Source organism: Malaclemys terrapin, chromosome 5, assembly GCF_027887155.1.
Source record: "Malaclemys terrapin pileata isolate rMalTer1 chromosome 5, rMalTer1.hap1, whole genome shotgun sequence".
Taxonomy (NCBI): Eukaryota; Metazoa; Chordata; order Testudines; family Emydidae; genus Malaclemys; species Malaclemys terrapin.
Window position 1 is genome coordinate 46,680,011 of NC_071509.1, and position 20,616 is coordinate 46,700,626.

The following is a 20,616-nucleotide window of genomic DNA, read 5'->3' on the forward strand; positions in this document are numbered from 1 at the left end:
TTTTCCTCTTTAGTCAGTTTGGGTTGAGAGCATGAGAAAGATACAGAACTCAACAGGCAGGTAGTCACAGTCTGTAGTAGAAAGTATACTGCACAATCCACTTTTTGCTACCTTGTCTTGCATTAGGTTTATTGATATTCTGTTGATTAATTTCATTATTCCACTGTTTGTGAATTTAAACATTTTACTTGTTATCCCTTTATATTCCTTTTACAAATGGCTGGAACAGAAATTAGTTTTATCATGCATCAGAAGTGCTTCTGACTCTCCCCTTCAAAAAAAAAAAAAAATCACTAACGGTTCATCAGGATACTGGGATGTCAGCAGTGTCATACTCAAGAATCATAAAATTACTTTTTACTGACATAATTACAAAATTATGACAAAAAACCTTATTTTAGGAAAACAGGAAATCCCAAAGCTTAATCAGCCTTCAGGTTGTTTAGTGACCATTGCAATAGCTGCTGTTAGTGACAGCTCTTCTGTTGGTCGACAGTGAAAAAACTGGTACTGACACAGCTACAACTACACTGCATATTGAAAAAACCTGACAGACAGAGGGATTGGGGCTATTACTACTTGCTGACATGATATATGTTGCTGCCACAAAAGCTATAGATGTGGATGTTCCTGCCTGCTTCAACACTAGATATACAGATGACCAAGAGAGGTGCACAGATGGAGTAGACGCAAATAGAGGGAGTTTGCTTGGAAGTTTGCGTAGGGCCCAAAGATTTTTTGCCTTTCAGCCTTCTGGGAACAGTAAATACATCAACTGAAGAGAAGAGGCTCTTGATACATTAAAAAGGAAGAAAATATGGACAGTGAGGGAACAGCTGTTGTGACCTGCACAGGATGTGCCATGTTTGTCTTTCTACCGGAGGACAGAAGCGACTTCATCTGAATGAGTGCAAGCTGGTTTCCATACTGGAAGAAAAGATTAAAGGACTGGAGACCCAAGTATTGACCCTGCATTGCATCAGAGAAAATGAAGACTTCCTCGATAGAAGTTAGGATTTGGTATTGTGGATACAGCATGCTGAAGAATCAGAGAGGGCAATACAGAGGGGACTGAAGAACAAGGAAGAAAATTGGCAGAGTGTGACCTCCACAAGAAGAACCACCAATATACCCCTAACGCAGATAGATCTAAGCAACCGCTTTCAGACTCTCAGCACAGGTACTACTGCTAAGAATGCCTTGGAAGTGTCATCTGAGGGAAGAAATCAGAAGGAGACCCTGTTGACTAGAAGGCATGGGATGCGCTGTCCTAGGGATGGAGTTCCATGACCACCACTCCCAAGAGGAGGAGAACAGTGGTGGTGGTCGGGGATTCCTCCTAAGGGAGATAGAGTCATCCATCTGCTGCCTGGACCAGGAATCCCAAGAACAGTGCTGCTTGCCCAAAGCTAGAATTTAGGATGTTATTGAGAGTCTGCCAAGAAACATTAAGCCCTTAGACCACTACCAGTTCCTACTTATCCACATAGGCATCAATGATACCGCCAAGAGTGACCTTGTACGGATCACTGCAGGACAACATGGTTCTGGGAAGAAGGATAAAAGAATTTGGGGCTCAAGTGGTGTTCTTGTCCATCCTCCCTATTGAAGGAAAAGGTCTGGGAAGGGACCATCAAATCGTGGAAGTAAATGTCTGGCTACCCAGGTGGCATTCGCGAGAGAGCTTTGGCTTAATCGATAATGAGCTGATGTTCCAGGAAAAAGGATTACTTTGTTGAGATGGGCTCCATCTATCAAATACTGGTTAGAGCATCTTTGGACATCGTCTGGATAACTTGATGAGAGCTTTAAATTAGATCTTATGGGAGATGGTGGCAAAAATCAGGCCAATGCACATCTAAGCTCAAGTAATGAGAAGGGATAGGGGCTAAATTCTGGAAAAGGGACTAGAAACCACAACTGAATTAAAAAGGCAAGAAGAAAAACAACAAGACAGTCTGCAAAATATCTTTGATGCCTGTATACCAATCCAAGAAAAGTATAGGGAATAAGCAGGATGAACTACGAGATATGAAGAAAACTATGACTTAATTGGCATTACAGTGACTTGGTGGGACAACTACCATGATTAGAGTACCAGCATTGAGGGATATAGCTTGTTCTAGAAGGATAGGTATGGGAAAAAAAGGAGGATTTGCGCGGTATGTCAAGAATGTATACACTTGCTCAGATTCAAGAGCAAGTGAGCGGCAGATCTACTTAAGTGTCTCTGGGTGAGGATAAAAAGGGACAAGAATAGTCGTGATGTTATGGTGGTCGTCTATTCCAGACCACAAAATGAGGAAGAGTAAGTGGTGAGGCATTCTACAAGCAGGTAACAAGATAATATCTTGTATATAAGGTATTTCTTGACTTTAGTGTGGCTTTTGATACTGTCTTGGATGACCTACTCATAACTAAACTAGGAAATACAGCCTAGAAGGAGCTAGTATAAGGTGGGTGCATAACTGGTTGGAAAACCATTCCCAGACAATAATCAGTGGTTCACAGTCACGCTGGAAGGGAATATCAAGTGGGGTCCCACAGGCAGGGCCGTCCCTAGGGGTGTGTGGGGTCTGGGACATAGGTGCCGAGTTTCTAATCTGCCAGGGGGTCCTCCCCCTGGATCCGCCCAGTCCCCAGCGTGCTGCTCCCTCGCTCCTCTCCCCTCCCCCCAGTGCCTCCTGATGCTGCAAAACATCTGATCTGTGGCAGGTGGTAGGTGCTGAGGGGGGGGGGAGGCACTGATTGGCGGGGCCCGCAGGAGGGCGGGAGGCGCTGAGGGGAGGGGGAGGTTCTGGTGTGTGTGTGGGGCTCTTCATCATCCTGCCCACCCGCCTGCTGCTTGCCTCCCTGTTCGCCTCCTCACCCTGCTCACCCGCCCGCTTCACCTCTCAGCCTGCCTCCTCACAATTCGAAGCATGGCCCTCCCCAAAGTGCAGGGCCCGGGGTGGTCACCCTGATTCGCCGTAGCTAAGGGACGGCTCTGCCCACAGGGATCAGTTCTGGGTCTGGTTCGGTTTAATATCTTCATGAATGATTTATATAATGGCATAGAGTACACTTATAAAGTTTGTGGATGATACCAAGCCGGGAAGAGTTGCAAGTGCTTTGGAGAATAGGAGTAAAATTCCAAATGATCTGGATAAACTGGAGAATTGGACTGAAGTAAATAGGATGAAATTTGATAAGGACAAATGCAAAGTACTCCACTTAGGAAAGTACAATCAGTTGCACACATACAAAATGGGAAATGACTGCTTAGGAAGAGGAAGGAGTATTGCGGAAAGGGATCTGGGGGATCATAGTGGATCACAAACTAAATATGAGTCAACGGTGTAATACTGTTTGCAAAAAAAGCAAACATCATTCTGGGATGTATTAGCAGAAGTGTAGTAAGGAAGGCACAAGAAGTAATTCTTCTGCTCTACTCTGTGCTGATTAGACCTCAGTTGGAATATTGCGTCCAGTTCTGGACACCACATTTCAGGAAAGATGTGGACAAATTGGAGAAAGTCCAGGGAAGAGCAACAAAAATGATTAAAGATCTAGAAAACATGACCTATGAGGGAAGATTGAAACATTTGGGTTTGTTTAGTCTGGAGAACAGAAGGTTGAGAGGGGACATGATAACAGTTTTCAACTACATAAAAGATTGCTATAAGGAGGAGGGAGAAGAATTGTTCTCATTAACCTGTGAGGATAGGACAAGAAACAATGGGTTTAAATTGCAGCAAGGGTGGTTTAGGTTGGAAATTAGGAAAAACTTCCTGTCAGGGTAGTTAAGCACTGGAATAAATTGCCTAGGGAGGCTATAGAATCTCCACTGGAGACTTTTAGAAGCAGGTTAGACAAACACCTGTCAGGGATGGTCTAGATCAGGGGTCAGCAACCTTTGGCACGTGGCCCATCAGGGTAATCTGTTGGTGGCCACGAGACATTTTGTTTACATTGACCATCCGCAAGCATGGCCCCCTGCAGCTCCCAGTGGCGCCGGTTCGCTGTTCCCGGCCAATGGGAGCTGCGGGAATCGACACAGGCCACAGGGACGTTGCCGGCCCCTGGTCTAGATAATACTTAGTCCTACTAGGAGTGCAGGGGACTGTGCTAGATGACCTCTCAAGGTCCCTTCCAATTCTATAATTCTATGATTAGCTAACATACATGAGCTAGTATTAATGCGGGATTTTAACTTCCCTGATATCTGTTGGAAGACTATTACAGAAAAGCATAATATGTCCTTCAAGTTCTTAGCATGTGTAGGGGACAACTTTCTGATTCAGAAAGCTGAGGAAACAACTGGAGGGGGGTCATCCATTTTGGATCTGGTTTTGACCACCAGGGATAAATTAGTTGCGAATGCGAAGGTAGTCAGAAACTTGGGAGGAAATCATAATGATGTGATAGAATTCAAGATTCTAAGGAAAGGAGGACAGTAGAATACCAAAACAAGGACACTGGACTTCAGAAGGGGAGATTTCAACCAACTCAGAGAAATAGTAGGCAAGGTCCCATGGAAAGACCAATTAGGAAGAAAATGAGATGAAGGGGGCTGGCAGTTCCTAAAAGATGTAATACTAGAGGCTCAACATCAAGCTATTCCAATGCAGAGGAAAGATAAGAAGAGCCACAGGAGGCCAATGTGGCTGCACAAGGAGCTTTTTAGCTATCGAAAACACCAAAGGGGTATGTCACCAAGGAAGTATACATGGGAATAGCACAAGTATGTAGGGACAAGAGCAGGAAAGACAAGGCAAAGAATGAGTTACATCTGTCAAGGAATGCTAGAGACAACAAGAAGGGGTTCTTTAGATATGTCAGACAAAAAAGAATGATCAGGGATGATGTGGATCTGTTGCTCAATGGAGAAAGTGAACTAGTAATGGAAGATGATAGGAAGGCAGAGCTGCTCAATGCCTACTTTGCTTTAGTCTTCTCACAAAAAAAAATAACCTGACCAGATGACTAGCAAAGTTACTATAGACAATAAAGGGGAAGGGATGCAGATCAGTATAAGTAAAGAACACGCCAGAACTTCTGACCAATTTGAATGAATTCAAGTCAGTGGTGCCTGATGCTATTCACCCCAGGTTGCTGAAGGAATTAGCTGAAAAAAAAATGTCAGAGCCACTGGAAATAATGGATGCAAACTCATGGATGACAGGAGAAGTCCCAGAAAACTGGAGAAGGGTTTATGTACTGCCCATCTTTAAAAAGGGGAAAAAGAGGACCTGGGAACTATAGACCAGTCAGCCTGACCTTGATATCTGGGAAGCTACTTGAACAATGTATAAAACATTTGATTTGCAAATACCTGGAGGATGCACAGGCAATAACTATCAGTGAACATGGATTTACTAAGAACAAATCATGCCAATCCAGCTTGATTTCCTTCTTTGATAGGGCAACTGGTTTGGTGGATAGGGGAAATGTGTTGGACATAATATATCTGGACTTGGCTTTTAACAGAATGTCATGTGGGACTGTGTCAAGTAAACTGGAGAAATTCAGGCTCAGCGGAACTACCATTAAGTGGATACATATTGATTAAACAACTGCAAACAATGAGTTAACTATTAATGGAATGATGTCAGATTGAAAGGAGCTCTGGAGAGGGGTTCTACAAGGATCTGTTTGGGGTCTGGTGTTAACATCTTTACTAACAATCTGGATATAGGTATACAGAGCATACTGATCAAGTCTGCAGATGACACAACGCTAGAGGGGTTGCCAATACTTTGAAAGGCAAAGGATAAGGACAGATTCCATCAACTCAGCCAAAACAGGATGCAGGATGGGTTAAGAGGGGCAACCCAAACAAATTTAATGACCAGTGAGTAATTTCCCTTTGTCATTTGTCCCTTCCTTTTCGCATCCTTTGGAAAATTCCAGACTATAAGTAGACAGATTAAGCAGTCCTATAAGGGAAGGTGGGTTTATATGAAAGGTGACTTGGAATATGCACTCCAAACCCCTCCTGCCCCGACCCCAGAGCCCACATCCCCTGCCCGGAGCCTGTACCCTCTGCTGCACTCCAACCCTCTGCCTTTACCCGCAGCCCCCTACCACACCCTAACTCCCTGCCCCAGCCCGGAGCCCCCTACTGCACCCTGAACTCCTCATTTCTGGCCCCACCTCAGAGCCTGCACGTCCAATTAGAGCCATCACCCTCTCCCACACCCCAGCCTGCCCCAGCCCAGTGAAAGTGAGTGAGGGTGAGGGAGAGCGAGCCACGAGGGAGGGGGAATGTAGTGGGGGTTGGAGGTGGGCCCTCAGGAAAGGAGCAGGGGCAGGGGGTGGGGCCTCAGGGAAGGGGTGGGGCTAGGGTGTTTGGTTTTGTGCAATTAGGAAGTTGGCAACCCTAAGCCTTATCCTAGCAGCTGAAGCTTTCCTAAGGAATTTGATCCCAGTATTTGTGGCCCTTCCATTTTCTCCTCCTAAATATTAGAACCTTTCTACATCTCCAAAACATTCATACAGCTGTCACAACTCTCCTTCTCCTTGTCTGAAAGATGCATAATACAGCTACCAAACTCAACTGTCCTCCTGGAGCAGTGGTTCTCAACCTGCAGCCCATGGGCCACTTGCGGCCCAATCAGCACACAGCTGAGGCCCATGTGACATACTCAGGGCCATACAAGTAGTATTGGATGCGGTCCACATACAATGGTAAATAGGTTGAGAATCACTGTGAGATATCTCCCCAACTTCACCCGATCACCTACCCGGTTGCCACTGCCCTCTCATAGTCCTCTATATACCCCTGAAAAATATAGGCGTGTAAGGATTAAGGACTGAAAGGGCAGTCAAACTGATATTAATATCACATAAACTGTAGCAAATCAAGTAAGTATCAAATCATATGCATGTACAAAAAATGTGAACTGAATTTATTTTAAAACCAATACTGGTGCATAGAATGTACTAAATTATGAAAAGGCAGTCTTTCTTTCCCACGATTGGAATAGAAATCTTTAGATTGCATATGTTGGTTTAGTTCTAGAAATAGTACATAAAAATGGAATAGTGTAATGTTGTTGGTATTTATTAGTGTAATCTTGGAAATTATTATTTTTCAAGTAAGGTAATACAGTACTTTTCAGAGTTTTTATTTGTTTTACATACTTACCATAGTGGAAGGCTTTTAGTGGAAACCAAAACAGAATAACTGAGTGGAATAGGCCATTTAAACAATGAACCCAGAAAACCTAAGGGAAAACAAAAATCCATGAGAACCATTTGTGATAAACTAGCTCTGTGAACCATGACCTTCTTTTTATCTTTAAGTTGGATTCACAAAAGGTGTTTTTGTCAAGCCACCACTGTGAACTGATATAACTGACAGGCACTTTCTGCCTCTTAGCCTTTCATGGGTCATATATTTGTTTTTATGTTTCAAAAAAGATGCTTACTGTCACTTTTAAATTTCACAATTATCAGTAAAATTTTAAAATATATACACAACAATATTTTGATTATGATGAAAAATATGCAACAAAACAGACAACTACAAACGTTATTGCATTTCTTAGATGATGCACTAAAAATTACTTTAGCATTTGGGTTTCATTTTACCTTTCTCACATCATACACAATTTGGATAAAAGGACAGTTAAACCCAAATTTCTTTACAAACTAGTCTACGTATTTCAGATATAAAATAAAATACAAATTGAAATTAAAAAGCATCCTTCTTGGATTTCTTCTTACTGTATAATTCATAATAAACTTTCCAGAATGCTTTCTTATTGACAAGAGACAAGTTATTAAACTTGAAAACTGTTACATTTGTGCTAAATGACTCTAATTTTACTACCAAATTTATTATCATTTGTGAAAGACAAATACTGTTCATAGGAACTGTGCTGTATTAAGTATAAGCATAAATGCAATATTGGTGCTTTCTATAGCATATTGTAGATAGGTATGAAAGACTTGACTAAGCTATCAAGAAAAATTGATTTTGAACTCTTGTATCCTTCAGGACAATAATCACGTTTTATCATTAGAAATGCTTTTTACAAACATAATATTTATTGTACAAAACTGACATGTATTAATAGTTTTAAGTTGTTCAAACAACAGAAATTAAGTTGCCTGCCTCACAAAATTTTCCACTACATCTCAAAGTCCTTTGTTATCTTACCCAGCTACATTGGGGTGTATGATCCAATTTATGCTCCAATACTTTGCACATTTGAACTTGTGTTACTCATTAACCTTTGTCTCTCCTTCTTGCCATGTCATTACCACTATTTTTTATTTGACAGAAAGCACAGGTGGGTGCAAGAAAAATTAGTTCTACTTTTCCATTTTCCTGACCAATACTTATTGTCACAGGCTAATCCTTTAACCTCTGTCATGACCTCAGAACCCCTGACCCTTTTTACCATAATAAACCTATGCATCATCATTCAGTGCAACAATGATTCCAATTCTTCCACACTCAAAACTCATACCAACTGTTCTGCTTATAGTTAAGTATTTTGTAGACATTTACTCATTAACATTGCAAAGACTTGCAAGGGATATAGTCACACAATTTCCATGAGAGCTGTGTGTTTAAGTCCGGGACAAACCTGAACACTGAAGGATTACATAAGAAATAAAGTTACAAATTTTCATTTTTTTTCTGTGAAACACATCACATATGGACATAACTGACCTAATTTAATTGTCTTTCTGTATTAATTAACTGAAAATTCAGGAGGCATTACTTAGCATGTCATGTGATTTTTACCAGGATTCTTTTTGGTTTTGGCCAACTTAGTTATAAGTCTCAAATAATATGAACTACTGGGAAATGATTTACTAATACCAAAAATATGCGCCGACCATTACAGTATGTGAAAAGAGAGTAATAATATCAATGAATATAATTCCCATATACATACATGAATGTTTCAGAATTCTATTAGTACTAGTCTCACTAGTATCATATTAAGGTGATAACACAACCATACCAATGGATCATGTGACCAAAACGCAATTCTTATATGTATTTTTGAAAGAGTTACAATGACACAGTGGACTGCCTACAAATATTTCCTATCAACCACTTTCAGATTTGGTCGGAGGGGGAAAAAAGGAAGAGTAAGAGGAGAAAATTCTCACATACTTGTCTGTCCTAACAAAGACTGCTTAGAACTTAATGTTACATTATATATAGTATATATATATATATAGTATAAATCCATTGACTTAAACAGAGCTATACCAATTTACATCAGCTGGGGATCTGACCATGTTACATTATATCATACAGTATATATTACCAAATATATGGAGACATTGCTAATCATAAATTGAGAATTTAGATGTCTCTATCTTTAATAATGGTTACCCCAATGTATACTTAAACTATCTGAGATTTCCTAAACATACATACATACATATATATATATATATATACACACACACACACACACACACACGTATATATAAAAATCAAATCAGGATAACAACCGAAGGGTGCTGCCCATCAATGTATATGTGTTAAAAAGAGTTTTCAGATTTGTGCTAGTCTATGGCATATGAAATACACACTTATTATTTACTTACTCTGTAATTAAAAATTTCATTATATTCATAAAATTACAGTTTCAAAGATGTATTTCAGTTTGCCTCTCTTTTATTTGTATTATTTTTCCATTTGTGTAAATCTGCAAGAAACTGTTTTTATTCTAAAACCAAGCCCAACTTTCAGTTTCAATTTTGCCAATTTAAAAAAAATACAATACAGACACAATGTATTTTCCACCAATATTATCCTTAGATCTCTTTGAACCTAACTCCCAACACACAATTTAAACTCCTTGTTAAAAACAGGTCTAGTATGTTTTTTTCACAGCTCAAAATTAATGAAGAATGGTGTAAGGCTCCTCCGCCTACCAATGTAATGACAGCTCTTATTGTCCTTAGCTCTACTTCTCCACATGGGTCAGTAATCCATTTCCACACAACAGTTCAAGTACATAAGATTTGAGGACCAAAAGGACAAATCACTTCTGCCTGAAGGAGACAGCTTTATTACCAGCAGAAAAAAACAAACAGTTTTTTAAAATAATGTTTGCCAGTATATAAAAAACGGGATAAATATGATTTGTGCTTTTCATAGACAATGATTTCCAGCCACTGAAGACTGATGGAAATATTAAAAAACAACCCTTAATTTTTAACTTTATGAGAATATATGGCACAAGAATAAAATGGATAACCACCCTGCATTACATTTAAGTTTGTTCTAATTTTAATGCAATTGTCTTCTACCTTTGTGTTAAAGTCCAGGGCGTTTTGAGAAGTCTTGTATAATTCTGGATATTTCAGCATATTTTCCTTTCGGCAGGATCTCTCAAATATTCCAAGAGTCAGTGGTGGCATAGCTGTAAATATCTAACATATAAATAAAAAAATGTATCTCAGAGCTTGAGAACTAAAAACTTCATAAAGAATCAAGAGAGACTTTAATATAAATTGTTAAACAAAATAGGAATGAAATGCATTAAAAACCCAAAACCTTACCACATTGTAAAGACCTATACACCATCTTTCAAAAAGAATTTGTCCAGAAAAGCCGTTAACAAAAGCAAACCAGATCTGAAAAGAAAGAGAGATATGTGACTTAGATGTTCTACAATGAGTTTTAAAATACATTTTAGCTCTGCTTTATTAAAGGGATGTTTTTAGGACATTCGCTAAATAGGTCTGAATATTTTAACATTTTTTAACCCTGAAAATTACTGATAAATCTCAATAGATATTTTGTTCACAGCAGTATGACGGGTAATGACTAGTCACATATGTTAGCAATTGTTTCTTTGACTAAATTTGAACCTGTTTCTAAAAGAAAGCCAGATTCAGAAACACTGATGTGCCTCACATAGTATGAGACTGATTCATGTAACTGTGTTTATAGCTACAGCTAAAATGTAACTTTCTTATGAATAATAGTAAAGAACATAACACATTGAAATATTTTATTCAAATACTTTTGCCCTATAATTTTGTATTCAAGCCCTGATTTTGCACTACAAATGGCACGGGTAGACCCTCACATGGCACTCATTGCACAACCAGACTTTACAGCAGAAAAATCAAGAATTGAACCTTACTTGAAAGTACTTTAGAGTACTGGAGAGGAGTACTTTAGAAAACTGTTCTCACCTTAGTATTATCCCTTACTGCACAAGGATTCACTTGAAGTTAGATTCTTTAGGGTATAATTCTGCCATTTTAGCTCGTACTTTACTCAGTACAGGAGTACTCACTGAATAAGGTACTGGCCAACATAAATAAGGAAATGAAGAATCAGGTGCTGATGGAATTTGGGGCTTTTTATTCATTATATCACATACAATTTAAAATATAAATTAACAGTAAAAATTAAATGTCATTTCAATAATATTTCTATTTACAATTTAAGGCTCTCTATTTTATGAAAAGGTCAGAAAAATAACCTAATAAATGTTTGGCAACCTATAATATTAACATTTCTACTATTTTAAATATAAAACATTATATTGTATTTAATGAGAAAACAAAACAAAAGCCAACTTTCTGAATCAGTACAGATAGCGAATCAGCAGTAAGATTAATAAAAAAGCTTGACATGTTGGTCAAGTGAATTTTAGAAGCAGTGTTGCATAGACTTTGCCACAGTTCACGTTTCATTTAACCTCATTATGGAAGCATGAATTGCTACAAAATTTACCATTTATCAATATGTACCCAGGCTGGCCTCCAGATGACCAGTTCCTGTGAATAAACTGGTCTTCTTTTATCATGAAAGGAGGGAATGCTTGAAAACATAAAAACAAATATCTGATTCATGAGATGGAAAAGAAAACAAAGTAGCAACTATTGGCATACAAAAATTAAATGTAATTCATCTCAAAATTGTGAACCATTCAGCAAAGAAATTCAGATTAAAACTATCTTTACTTGTTTTACTTTTACTTCTTTTTACTTTACTTGTTGTGGCCAGATATTGAAACAATATGGGACACAAAAATCATACAATAGGATAAATTATGGAGTTTTAATACTGAAATTCCTTGCTTTTGTTAATTATATTAATTAATGTCCTTAAACTCAGTTTGCTATTTATATGGTTAATGTTTTAACCTATTGCTTGAAAACAAGCAAACAAACCAACCCATATCCTGAACAATAGTGTATAATTGACAAGCCAGATTTTAATAATGTCTGTTATGTAGCATATTTTGACTTTTGATTTTTCAAGTATGGACTATGTGAATATATTTTTGTGAATTTATAAAACACATATAATCAAGTAGTTTTTCAGTAATGAAGGCTTCAAAGCCACTGCAGTTTACTGCATTAATACGTAAGGCTCTCTTTCTGATGTCTGGCTATGTTGGAACTGTGTGAAAGTACTCAGCAGATAAAAGTGTACAGTGCAGATAATCATAGAATCATAGAATATCAGGGTTGGAAGGGACCTCAGGAGGTCATCTAGTCCAACCCCCTGCTCAAAGCAGGACCAATCCCCAACTAAATCATCCCAGCCAGGGCTTTGTCAAGCCAGACCGTAAAAACTTCTAAGGAAGGAGATTCCACCACCTCTCTAGCTAACCCATTCCAGTGCTTCACCACCCTCCTAGTGAAAAAGTTTTTCCTAACAGCCAACCTAAACCTCCCCCACTGCAACTTGAGACCATTACGCCTTGTTCTGTCATCTGATACCACTGAGAACAGTCTAGATCAGCGGTCAGCAACCTCTGGCACGCGGTTCGCCAGGGTAAGCACCAGTTTGCTTACCTGCTTACCTGCCTTTATCAATCCACTTATCTGATCACTGTATCCCTTCCCTATGGAGTACCTCACTGGACAGCCGCCTTACATCAACATAATGAGTTGTGACATCATAGCCTAACTCCTGGTCCATGTTCGCCCCCAACTAAGCTCCCCCCTTCCAAACCTGCTGTGGGGAAGGTGAAAAAAACCCTAATTCGCCTAGGCCTATCTGGCAAGAAAAAAATTCTTTCCCAGCTCCCCGAGAAAGGAGCAACTAGCGCAGTGCCCATAGCAGATCCTGACCAAACTTGGTATTTTGCCACTTCCACATGTGAAAGGGTGGGTGCGGCTCCGCCTGGTCCATGTAAAAGAGGGCTTCTCCTGTCCCAAATGTATGCTTCTGGTCATCTGGGGGGATGCTCAGCATCCCCACGCTGACCTGCTCTGCAGCTGTTGCAAAATCACTCCATGTCTCTCTACCCCTTAAAGAAGTACACACCTTCATAGAATCATAGACTTTAAGGTCAGAAGGGACCATTATGATTGTCTAGTCTGACCTCCTGCACAACGCAGGCCACAGAATCTCACCCACCCACTCCCGCAACAAACCCCTAACCTATTTCTGAGCCTCTGAAGTCCTCAAATCACGGTTTAAAGACTTCAAGGTGCAGAGAATCTTCCAGCAAGTGACCCGTGCCCCATGCTGCAGAGGAAGGCAAAAAAACCCCAGGGCCTCTGCCAATCTGTCCTGGAGGAAAATTCCTTCCCGACCCCAAATATGGCGATCAGCTAAACCCTGAGCATGTGGGCAAGACTCAACAGCCAGACACCAAGAAAAGAATTCTCTGTAGTAACTCAGATCCCACCCCATCTAACATCCCATCACAGGCCATTGGGCATATTTACCGCTAATAGTCAAGGTCAATTAATTGCCAAAATTAGGCTATTCCATCATACCATCCTTTCCATCAACGTATCAAGCTTAGTCTTGAAGCTAGATATGTCTTTTGCCCCTCCTGCTTCCCTTGGAAGGCTGTTCCAGAACTTCACTCCTCTGATGGTCAGAAACCTTCATCTAATTTCAAATCTAAACTACCTGACGGTTAGTTTATATCCATTTGTGCTTGTGTCCACATTGGTACTGAGCTTAAATAATTCCTCTCCCTCCCTGGTATTTATGCCTCTGATATATTTATAGAGAGCAATCATATCTCCCCTCAGCCTTCTTTTGGTTAGGCTAAACAAGCCGAGCTCTTTGAGTCTCCTTTCATAAGGCAGGTTTTCCATTTGCCAGATCATCCTAGTAGCCCTTCTCTGTACCTGCTCTAGTTTGAATTCATCCTTTGTAAATATGGGACACAGTATTCCAGATGAGGTCTCACCAGTGCCTTGTTTAAGGGTACTAACACCTCCTTATCTCTACTAGAAATACCTCACCTGATGCACCCCAAGACTGCATTAGCTTTTTTCACGGCCATATCACATTGGTGGGTCATAGTCATCCTGTGATCAACCAATACTCCGAGGTCCTTCTCCTCCTCTATTACTTCCAACTGATGAGTCCCCAGCTTATAACAAAAATGTTTGTTATTAATCCCTAAACCTTGCACTTTTCACTATTAAATTTCATTCTATTACTATTACTCTGGTTTACAAGGTCATCCAGATCTTCCTGTATGATATCCCGATCCTTCTCTGTATTGGCAATACCTCTCAGCTTTGTGTCATCTTTAAACTTTATTAGCACACTCCCACTTTTTGTGCCAAGGTCAGTAATAAAAAGATTAAATAAGATTGGTCCCAAAACTGATCCCTGAGGAATTCCACTAGTAACCTCCCTCCAGCCTGACAGTTCACCTTTCAGTATGACCCCTTGTAGTCTCCCCTTTAACCAGCTCCTTATCCATCTTTCAATTTTCATATTGATCCCCATCTTTTTCAATTTAACTGATAATTCCCCCTGTGGAACTGTATCAAATGCCTTACTGAAATCGAGGTAAACTAGATCCATTGCGTTTCCTTTGTCTCAAAAAAAAGTTACCTTCTCAAAGAAGGAGATGAGGTTGGTTTGGCATGATCTACCTTTTGTAAAACCGTGTTGTATTTTGTCCCAATTACCATTGACCACAATGTCCTTAACTACTTTCTCCTTCAAATTTTTTTCCAAGACCCTGCATACTACAGATGTCAAACTAACAGGCCTGTAGTTACCTGGATCACTTTTTCCCCCTTTCTTAAAAATAGGAACTATGTTAGCAATTCTCCAGTCATACGGTACAACCCCTGAGTTTACATATTCATTAAAAATCCTTGTTAATGGGCTTGCAATTTCATGTGCCAGTTCCTTTAATATTCTTGGATGAAGATTATCTGGGGCCCCCGATTTAGTCCCATTAAGCTGTTCGAGTTTGGCTTTTACCTCGGATGTGGTAATATCTACCTCCATATCCTCATTAGCCTCATTAAAGACTGAGGCAAAGTATTTGATTAGATATTGGGCCATGCCTAGATTATCCTTAACCTCCACTCCATCCTCAGTGTTTAGCAGTCCCACTTCTTCTTTCTTTGTTTTCTTATTCTTATGGCTATAGAACCTTTTACTATTGGTTTTAATTCCCTTTGCAAGGTCCAACTCTACATGGCTTTTGGCCTTTCTCACTTTATCCCTACATGTTCTGACCTCAATCATAGAATATCAGGGTTGGAAGGGACCTTAGGAGATCATCTAGTCCAACCTCCTGCTCAAAGCAGGGCCAATCCCCAGACAGATTTTTATCCCAGTTCCCTAAATGGGCCCCTCAGGGATTGAACTCACAACCCTGGATTTAGCAGGCCAATGATCAAACCACTGAGCTATCCCTCCCTGCCCCGATACCAATAAGGTAGCTTTCCTTGCTGATACCTCCCATCTTCCACTCCTTATAGACTTTCTGCTTTTTCTTAATCACCTGAGATGCTTGCTCATCCAGCTTGGTCTACAACTCCTGCCTATGAATTTTTCCCCCTGTCTTGGGATGCAGGCTTCTGATAGTTTCTGAAACTTTGACTTGAAGTAATTCCAGGCCTCCTATGCCCTTAGATCCACAAGTTCTTCAGTCCAATCCACTTCCCTAACTAATTTCCTTAATTTTTTTAAAGTTAGCCCTTTTGAAATAAAAAACCCTAGTCACAGATCTATTTTTGTTTATCCTTCCATTTAATTTGAACTGAATTTAGCTCATGATCGCTCGAACCAAGGTTGTTCCCTACAACTATTTCTTCTGTGAGGTCTTCACTACTCCCCAAAACCAAATCTAAAATGGCATCCCCTCTTGTTGATTCAGCAACTGCTTGGTGAAGGAATCCATCAGCTATTGCATCCAGGAAAATCTGAGCCCTATTATTATTATTACTAGCACTTGTCCTCCAGTCTATATCTGGGAAGTTAAAGTCTCCCACGATCACACAATTCCCATTAGTATTTACTTCATTAAAAACATTAAAGAGGTCTCTATCCATATCCAAATCAGATCCGGGTGATCTATAACACACCCAAAGCACTATCCCAGGGGAGGCTCTAGTAGCTTTCTTCCCCAATGTGATTTTTGCCTAGACAGACTCTGTCTTATCCATTCCATCACTTCTTATTTCTTTACAGTCTACCTCATCATTGATATACAATGCTACTCCACCACCTTTACCTTTATTTCTGTCTTTTCTAAACAGCACATACCCTTCAATACCTGTACTCCAGTCATGACTACTATTCCACCATGTTTCTGTTATCCCTATAATATCTGGTTTAACTTCCTGCACCAGTAACTCTAGTTCCTCCATTTTGTTACCTAGGCTCCTTGCATTGGTGTACAAACATCTTAATTTTTGCAGTTTGGTTTCGCTCACATTCTTTACCCGATTAGGCACAGACATTCTACCACCAGTATCACCTATTAGACTGGTATCTACACTACCCTTCCTCCTTATGTCCATTCTCCTACCCACGTCTGTATCCTTTCTTACTTTGTTTTCTTCCCTCTCAATGTTAACATCCGGCGTGGAGATTACCTGGACATCTCCCAACCATCTCCTACAAATTTCTAGTTTAAAGCTCTCTTAATCAGTTGTGCCAGTCTCCATCCTAGAAGTCTATTTCCCTCCCTACTCAGGTGAAGTCCATCCCGAGAGAACAGTCCTCTGTCCATGAATGCCTCCCAGTGGCCATACATCCCAAAGCCCTCCTTTTAGCACCACTGCCTGAGCCATCTGTTGATCATCATAATCTTGTCACACCTTTGTTGCCCTTCTCTAGGAACAGGCAGAATCCCACTGAAGATCACCTGAGCCTTGATTTCCTTGAGCGTCTTCCCCAGCCTGGCATAGTCTCCCTTGATACGTTCCGGTGAGAATCTAGCCATATCATTTGTTCCCACATGAAGGACAATCAGTGGATTCTTTCCCACTCCCGTTAGAATCCTCTTCAGCCTCAGATCCACATCCTGTATCTTAGCACCTGGCAGACAGCACACCCTTCTGTTCTCCGGATCAGCTCTGGTTACAGGCCTGTCTATTCTTCTCAGTAAGGAGTCCCCAATCATGTAGACCTGCCTTTTCCTGGTGATGGTGCGATTCTCCGGTCTATCCCCTGTTCCCTCTGGCTGCAAGTCCTCTTGATTCCTATTCTCCCTTGTAATCCTCTGCAACCCATCCTGTATTCTCCTGGGGCTCATATTTGGTGTTGTTATCTCCATTGACTCTTTCCCTCTTCCTACAGAACTAGCTGCTCTTTTCTTCTTCCTTGCCCTCCCACCTTCAGTGACCACCTGCTGTGCCCCTTCTTCATTTTCCAACTCCGCAAACCTGTTCCTGAGCTCTATTTCTCCTTCACTAGCCTGTCTTTTTCCTCTGCCTGGTTCTCTTAGTCACAAAGCCCGCAGCTTAATGTGCTATGCAGTCATTGTTACAGTTTAATATAAATATATACACAAAACCTATATTAAAAGGAATGGTATTTGGATTGCAAAACCATGCATTTGAAAGCCAGGAAATGCCAGAATGTCAGAGACTGACAGCGAGGGAGAGCCAGACACCCCCTGGTGGGTGGAACCCGGAAGGCTTAGGCTGCTGCACCGGAAGCGTGGGACAGAAACTGGAAGTATAAGAGGCAGGCCCTGCAGCTCAGTTGAGCAGGAGCCACTGAGGGAGGCAGACGTTTCCAGCCCGCTGCTGGAGCTGGAACCTGCAGAAGACTTCAGCTGTTCTGAGGAGATTGCCCAGGTACCAGGACTTTCTGACACACCCGACGCAGAGAAGCTGCTGGGATTGGCACTCACAGTGTACCCCTGGGAGATGGAGGACAACCCTTGAATGCAGGTACACCCGAGGGGAAAGTATAGGAAGCAGCCCAGGGGAACCAGACTACCGTCTGGCTGTGGTGCCATTGGAGACACGGTCAGTGTGTTGCGGGTGGAATGCTCACTGACCCAGTGGCAGACCACTTTGCCGCTGTTAGGGCCCTGGACTGGGACACGATGGAGTTGGGCAGGCCCACTCCCCACCTGCCACCCCATCCCTGGGATGGGGTGGCAGTACTCCCCCTCCTTAGGCCAGGAGGCCCGCGCTCCTCCGATACCCCTTGCCTGAGCCCCATAGACTGTGTTTGGTGTTCACCCCTTGCCTGAGCCCATAGACTGCTCGCTGGGTGCTCAACCCCGCCGAAGACTGTTTGCTGGGCCTCTGCCCTGGCTAAGGGCCTGGGCCCTCCTGAACCACTTGCAGCTACCCTGTCTACGGGTTAAAGCCTTTGACTGTGTGGTGCCACATCCTAGCTGAGGGCCTGGGCCCCTGAACTATTTGTGGCTCTACCCTGCCTACGGGTTGGGGCTGGAAACCACTAATTTCCCCATTTACTTAGCCTGTTTCAGGAGCATGTGCAGCAAGGGAGCGTGGCCTCCATCAGAGACGACAGCGAGGGAGAATCACACCCACCTAAACTCTTACAGTTAGAATTAAAGCTGCCTCTGCAAATTTAATTTGCTCCTCTTACACGTAGGCAGTTAAGGAAAACATCTGTATTCATGAAAAGACTTAAGTATGTGCTTAACTCCCATCAAAGTCGACAAATAGGGATAGACTTCAGCTTTCCTTAATCAGAGCCTTAGATAGTTTTGGTCAGAATCACAGAGGAAGTCTGTGGCTGAGCCAGGAATGGAATTGAGTTCTCCTGGTCCTATTCCAGTGTCTTAAACAAAACAGAATATCATTTTCCTTCCTACAACCCTCTGTGCCATAAGACTGGTCCATCCTGTGTACTGAATAAGGCAGGGTTCTGAAGAACAAATAGTATGTGATCACGTAAAACTGTATCATAATGCATATGCCACATGTTTTATTTTAGATTTTTAAACAAAGCCAAGAAAACTACCACAACTGTACACGTGCCCAAAACCTTAACTCTGCCCTCTTTACCTTTCTGCATAAATCCTTTTACCAGATTATTATTCTTTTTATTAGCTGCAGATGTTTGGTTTAGTTTTTAATTTTGTCAAGGGATATGTACAGAAAAGCAGTTAAATAGAGTGAATGAAGGCTCACATCTCTAGAGGGGCAGAATTAAGAATGTTATGCCTGGTCTGTGGTGTATGGTACCTGTGGTAATTGTAAGAGGGGTAACTCATGAGGGGAAGAATAGAGAGTATATCCTGTAAGGTGGTTTACCTTTTCATGTCCTTGCCTTTGTGGATTTATGTCCTGGCATGTTCTCTGTGCAGCAACTGTAGCTGCTTCCAAATTCGTTTTTTTTTATGCATTAATTTCCTACGGTTATTTTAAGCTTAACGGGAATGGGGACTTGGGTGAAGTGGAGATAGAAGCACCACCACTAATGAAGAATATTTTATCAATTGGCAGCAGTACGTGAACCTTTGTGTGCCAGAGGCTACAAGTGAACCCTTATCTGTTGTAAGATAAAACCTGACAGAAAAGTGTAACTCCTGAGGAAGAAGATATTATCTACGTTCAGCTGCTTCCCTCCATTAATTAGGCTTATATGCACCTAGCCCCAATCAACAAGCAGGTTTGTGTGCATAGCACAAACTTTCAGTTATAGCTTCACTACCAACTAAAAATGACCCTAAACCCATTTTTTTAAACTGTGCCTGTTGCACCAGATCCACTCAGGATCTTCTTCTCTACCAAAGCACTGTTTTTTAAGAGATATCAGTCAACAATGAAAAGTAGAACTGCCCAGGGAAAACTTTAGCCAGAGTCTTATTTCAAAGATTTACTATTAAAAAATTATGAAAAGATACTGAACAAACACTATTCAGAGAATTCAAATGGCATAAAACTTAAGGCTGTGGGAAATTTCACATCAACTGCCTCCTTACCTTTACAGAAAAAGCACAAAATTTTATGCCCGCATTTTAAATAAATTTTAGAATACAATTCCAACTCGGAAGTTATTTCCAGGTCCCTCTATAATGTAGGTGCTTTTATTCCTTAAACATGCTAAATCCATTTTAACTTTCAAATTAATATTGTTGTTTTCTTGTAAATTAAGCATTTTTAAGGTCATTTAAAACCCATAGAACCCTAATATTTATTTAGGTTTACAATAGAAGTATTAAGAGATTTTTTTAAATGACATGATCATCTTGTTTAGGCCTAGAATTTACCATTTTTCAAGGCAGGTAAATACCATATGTCCTTGAAGGAAAATCTTGAAGAAAGTAAGAAATTGGGCCAGATCATGGTCAAACCCCAAGTGCAGTACAGATTATTCCTGGGGGAATTCTGTGCCAAAAAATTAAATTGTGCATCAAAACATTAAAAATTCTGCACACAATATTTTAAAATTCTGCATATTTTTTGTCAAAATAATGC

The 20,616-nt window shown here is 40.8% G+C and overlaps 1 protein-coding gene across 3 annotated transcripts in view; it reads right to left on the reverse strand.

The window, feature by feature from the left end:
- Positions 1 to 20,616, reverse strand: part of ATP8A1 (ATPase phospholipid transporting 8A1) — a 245,141-nt gene that overhangs the window by 44,496 nt on the left and 180,029 nt on the right. For all 3 annotated transcript variants that reach the window (XM_054029714.1, XM_054029717.1, XM_054029715.1), the window contains 3 exons: positions 10,522 to 10,596; positions 10,270 to 10,392; positions 7,130 to 7,208 (listed from right to left, as the gene is read on the reverse strand). In XM_054029714.1, coding sequence (XP_053885689.1) covers positions 7,130 to 7,208; positions 10,270 to 10,392; positions 10,522 to 10,596 — 277 coding nt within the window. The remainder of the gene's footprint in view (positions 1 to 7,129; positions 7,209 to 10,269; positions 10,393 to 10,521; positions 10,597 to 20,616) is intronic.